Here is a 5,285-nt window from a genome sequence, read left to right on the forward strand (position 1 = left end):
AGGACCTCCAACGCCCGCCCCCTGCTGGTGGCATCCAGGCCCACCTACCCCACCTGTCAGGATGGGAGTCAGAATGGGCTCCATGGCCTCCCCCTTCCCTACATCCCACCTCCTCTACGGTGCCCTGCTGTACAGAGGGACCTGCCTACACAGAGCGAGGGCCAAGGTGGGCGCGGGTGGGCAGGCAGGAGCTGGGCTGGGCTGGAGGTGTCCCAGTAACCTCAGAGACAGAAAGTGGCCGTGAGGGAGCTGCGAGAGCGGGAAGCACCCTGAAGGGACCATGTGCCCTCTGACCCCCACTCCCCAACAGGTGCTGAGTCTGCCAGGGGCCTCTGTCCCCAGGGAACCTCACTCCCGGGGCTTCCAGAGGGAGGATGGGGCTGCAGAGCCCCGCCGCTTACCTCGGGGGTCTAAAGGAATATTGTATGTGTCCCCAAGAACTACGGAGTGAAAAGCAGTGCGACAGGGGAAGGAGGAGACAAAGACGGGAGAAAGATGCAAAGTGCAAAATCAGGTTAGAAACAGCTGTGTCCTCCCATCAAGCAGACCGCTCCCCACGACAGCCAGGACAGACAGCGGGACACACCCAAGCCAGACCCGCGGGGACCAGGGAGCACGCAGGGAAGTGGAGGTCTGAGAGCCCCAGGCCGAGGCTGGCCCTGGCTCTGTGCCCTCCGATGGGGGAGCGGGGTCCGGGGGCCAGACATGCCGGGCTGGGTCTCAGTGCTTGCAACGGCTGGAAATGCGTGTACCCTCCTGTGCCAACCTCAGGAAGATACCACGCTGCCCCCGAGATGACAGCCTCCCAGTGTCCACTGTGTGAGACTCAATGGGGGGACAGGCGAGCATAGAGAAGGGGGAGAAATCTGGACGGAGGGCGGGGCTCCCCAGAGGGAGCCTAGGGGCAGAGGTCGGGCGGGAAAGGCAGTCAAACCCGCTCTCCTGGCGCTCAGCCCTGAAGGCCCAGCTCAGGTCCTGCCACAGGCCACGTCGCCACCCCACTGCACAGGCTGCAGGCGCTCTCCACCAGAGGCGGCAGTGCCGCTGGGGGCCTGACCCCACATCTCCAGGCAAGAGGGAGAAGGGGGGAACGGGGCCGGGGGCCCCGCTGGGAGGGGCCAAGTACCTTGGGAGGCCAGCATGGCACCTGCCGTCTCCTGGAAGTCCAGCAGCTGCTGCAGGAAAAGGATGGCCTGTGTGGGGAAGGGGCCAGGAAGGTCAAGGCAGGACCAGAGGCCAGGTCCCTCCCACCGCACACCGCGTGACAGGGCACGTCCAGGGCCCGGGGCTGCCGAGTGAAAACGGTGGCTGCAAACTCTGATCCCACTTTGGGTTCGGGCTTCGAGGGCAGGTCGGGTCTGCTGAGGGTGCCCAGCACTTCGAGGTTCTGGTGAGGCCCCCCTCACCTCCCCGCCGGGTCCCGGGCAGCACGTACGTTGCTGGTGAGCTCGTGCACGGTGCCGTCCTTGGGCATGTTGTACTCCTTGTCCGGGTCATTCTGTGGAAACAGCCACTCCCTGGAAGAGCTCCCAAGGAGGCCCCACCTCACCCAAGCCCCTCAGCCTGCCCCTGGCGCCACCTCTTGGCAGACAGGTGTCAGGACACCCTTAAGGCACAAAGGGGAGCGAGATGCACGTGCCAGAAAACGAGGGGGGGGGGCAGGAATCTCAGGCCTGGAGCCCCCAGAGCAGGAGGCGATGATGGGTGCTGACAGGAGTCATCCCTCCGGCAGACCCGACCCGCTCGGAGCCTACACCCTGCCCACAGCCAGGCGGCCCTGCGGGGGGAGGAGGGAGATCACCTTGATGTTGTCAGCGAAGTCCTCCAGCGCTTTGGCACCAACGGTCTCCATGGAGGTGATGAGGCCGGGCAGCTTGTTCTTGGTGCTGGCGGCTGTCCCCTGAGCGGCACAGAGCGGCAGAGCTGCCACTGTCCCCACCGCCGGTGGGCGTGCAGCCCCTTCCTTCCAGCTGCTCCTCTGCCCTCCCCCGGGGGATGCCTGTCACCCTCCTCCCCGCGCCCCCAAGCGCCTGGCCGACCACGTACCTGGAGCACCTGGTCGAACTCGGGCTTGGTCTGCTTGAGGTGCCGCAGGATGGGGAAGATGGCGAGCACTGCCGAGAAGTCGTGTCTGACGATGGCCTTCCGGGCAGCGGACACGATGTTCTCCCCCTCGAGCATCAGCCCCTCCAGTGCGTCCTGAGGGTGAGGACACGGCTTAGGGGGCCAGAGGCGAGAGCTGGCTCCCGGGGGCGGTGAGGGCGCCCCGAGGGGTGAGGGGAGGCAGCGCACTTCTGATGGGAGGTGCCGACCAGACACACCGCCAGGACCGATGCCCAGGATGCGGGGGAGGAGGTGGCTACAGACACAGGCACGGCCCGGCTGCGGTGACAGCTCTGTAAGGCCCCGGCCCGGGCGGGGCAGCACCTGGATCAGGGAGTCGAAGGTCTTCTTCTGATGGTGCTCGGGGATGACCTCCACCAGCAGCTGGTACTCGCTCTGCGCCAGCTTGACGAAGGCGCTGACGCAGTGAATGTAGGCGTCGGTCTCCACGTCCAGCATGTCGTCTCTCCCTGTGGGACAGCGGTGCGCTGAGCTGCTGAGCTGGGGACAGCCCTCTCCCTGCTGCGGGGTGAGGGTCTCCCCAGCTCCCAGCCGGGGTCCAGACTGGCCGCAGACGGGGAGGAGGGAGACTGTGCGGGCAGAGAGCTGAGGACGCCAGCAGGCCCCACGGGCTGAAGGGGAAATGGCTGGGTCCAGCCTTTGTCCTGGCTTCACTCTGAGCTCTGCCACGGGCGGGATTTATGCCCCAGGGTGCCAGGTGTGGGAGGTGTGGGCGACAGATAAAGGGGAAGAGGAGGATCCCTAAATGGACTCTCTGGAGAGGGGATGGCCTCAGGATTGAGGAGTCCGGATTGTACGGAAAGAGGGCAGCTGGGGGGCAGGCGGCAGTGTCCACCAAGGAGACAGCCATCTCAGAAAATGCTGGCCCTACGAGGGCGGCGGCCAGCCCAGCCAGGCTTCCGGAACCTGTAGGAAGGCCGTGGGCGCCGGCCTATGAGGTTAAAGTTTAAGAGGCAGCGTGAGCCCCAGAGAGGGAGGGCTCCTTGGCTATCAGCTGCCCCAGGAGGAGGCTGGATCACATGGCTGGAGGCTGGGCCAGGGGACCTAGTGCTATGCGCCCAGGGACGGGCTCCCAGGAGTCGGAGCTGTTGGTGAAGCCGGTGTTGGGCTCCCTGCCCTCCAGGGAGCCACCTCCCCTCTCTGCCCGCCGTCCAAGGAGCAGCCACTTCTCCCCTTGGCCCAGGCCCTGAGAGCTGGGTGCACACTCCCAGCTGGAGGGCGGCAAGGCGACCTCGTGCCCGAAGGAGAGCGAGATGGAAGGAGAGCGACAGGTCTGGCCCATCCTCTGGGCCCTCTGGTGGCGGCTGGGAAGGCAGCGGAGGCTGCCCGCGGCTGGGCTGGGCTGGGCTGCGTACTCACCGGCCAGTGGCCCGTGCTTGTCGTTCAGGGCCTCGGACAGGTGCTTAACTCGGGAATCATGCTGGTGACCTAGCGAGACGTCAGCCGCACAAACACAAGCAGCGTTTATCCAGGGGCCGGGCGGGCTGGCCTCGGGGACCGGGAAGAAGCCCTCGATCTCCGGAGGGTGTGAGGGGGGTGTTGGGGAGGGGCATTGGAGGGGCTCTGAGCCCCTCCTCTGCCGCGGGCCACCCTGGGAACAGCCGTTTCAAGCCTGACTTGCAGCGCCCGGACCAAGCCCGGAGGCCAAGAGAAAGCCGCGAGGCCAAGGAGAGCTGAGGGGCTTCTGGCAGCCGTGGAGCGGCCGATGCCTGGCCCCAGGGGGTGATCTTGCCGGACACGGGAGACCCAGTTAGAGAACTGTCACTGCGAGGGACTGGGGGGCTATTCTCCTGACACGAGAAAGGGATGTGCCGACCTGCTGCCTGTCCCCTTGCTGCACCCCCTCCCCCCTCATAAAGTTGGGGTGACCAGGAGGCCTAGGCCAGCTTGGTCCTGCCACCGCTGATCTCAGCATGAAAGGGCTGCCCACGGCCAAGAACTCTCTCTGAGTTCAAACAGGAGACAAGGACAGAGACAGGGAGGGGTGGGGAGGGGAGCCCCAGGGAGGGCAGAGCTGCCATCAGCCAGACAGGACCAGGCCAAGGCCACAAAACCTGTCCCTGCGCCAGCTGGAGCGAGTGGCACAGGGACGGGCAGCCCCACCCGTCCCCTCTCAGGGTTCCCCCCGAGGCCCTCCTGGGGCTGGAGGCTCTGCCCTGCCGCGGGAGTGAACACACGACGGAGGAGGAGGGAACGGGAGAGGAACACGGGGTGATTACCTTCCAGAGGAATGAGGTTAGAGCCCCCCTTTTTCCCATCTAGACCATGCTGGGAATACTGTTTCAGAAGGTTCTGAGCCTTACGGATCGTCCCTGTCACCAGAGCCACACAGAGAGGAGATAAGAAGACCTGGGAAACGAGTGAGAGAAAACAGCAGCGGCCCTCCACGCCCAGCCCACGCCCGGCCCTCCCGACAGTGAGCACGCCCAGTCCCGCCTCCCCCAGCAGACCTTCCCCAGGCCGCCGGGGACCCCGCAGATGGAGACGAAGGGGTGGACACATTCCCGGGGGCCTCCTATCCTGCTGCTGACCCTCTGTTCTGGCCTGAGCTCATTGGAGGGTGCGTGGAGGGTGAAGGAGGGTGCGTGGAGGCGGGCAAAGGTCCACCAAGAGGAGCCCCAGGAAAAAGAACTCCCGAAATCCAAACAGGCTTGGGCTCTCACACCCGGAGTTACGACCCAGGACAGAGCGCGGGCACCTGGAGGCTGGGAGGCCTGCGCCCCGCGGAGCGCCAGGCACAGCTCTCTGGGCATGCTCAGTGTTGGCAAGTAGCCAAACCGCAGTCAGAAAGCAGCATGGGAGCTGGTGAGACGGGAAGGAGCCCCCCGGGAGGGCAGTGCCAGGAGGAAGGCTGGAGGCCCGGGGGCAGCCTGGCCCACACACTGAGGTTACCCGAACCACCAAAGCGACTGCAAAAGCTCAAGGGCGAGAGGGGCTAACAGAGCCTCACAGAGCCGGGAGGCCAGTAGGAAAGGGCGCATGCTCTTGGCACGGGGGAAACAACAGTTAGTGTCACAAGTCAAAACAACAAAACAAACTGCAGCATCCGCAGCCGCGGGTCAGCCACTCGGAACGAGACACCGCAGGGCAGAGCATGTGGGAAATAAACCAGCACCTCACACAGCGAGCGCTGCCTGCACGGGCCTCCGCCCTGAGCCGCA

The 5,285-nt window shown here is 65.5% G+C and overlaps 1 protein-coding gene across 1 annotated transcript in view; it reads right to left on the reverse strand.

The window, feature by feature from the left end:
• Positions 1–5,285, reverse strand: part of EXOC7 (exocyst complex component 7) — a gene marked incomplete at both ends in the record, with an annotated part of 19,290 nt that overhangs the window by 2,061 nt on the left and 11,944 nt on the right. The window contains 8 exons of the mRNA XM_015559212.1: positions 150–201; positions 353–440; positions 1,127–1,193; positions 1,436–1,498; positions 1,802–1,900; positions 2,047–2,199; positions 2,428–2,573; positions 3,484–3,552. Of these exons, the coding sequence (XP_015414698.1) occupies positions 150–201; positions 353–440; positions 1,127–1,193; positions 1,436–1,498; positions 1,802–1,900; positions 2,047–2,199; positions 2,428–2,573; positions 3,484–3,552 (737 nt within the window). The remainder of the gene's footprint in view (positions 1–149; positions 202–352; positions 441–1,126; positions 1,194–1,435; positions 1,499–1,801; positions 1,901–2,046; positions 2,200–2,427; positions 2,574–3,483; positions 3,553–5,285) is intronic.

This window comes from Myotis davidii, unplaced genomic scaffold (genome assembly GCF_000327345.1).
Source record: "Myotis davidii unplaced genomic scaffold, ASM32734v1 scaffold274, whole genome shotgun sequence".
Classification (NCBI taxonomy): domain Eukaryota; kingdom Metazoa; phylum Chordata; class Mammalia; order Chiroptera; family Vespertilionidae; genus Myotis; species Myotis davidii.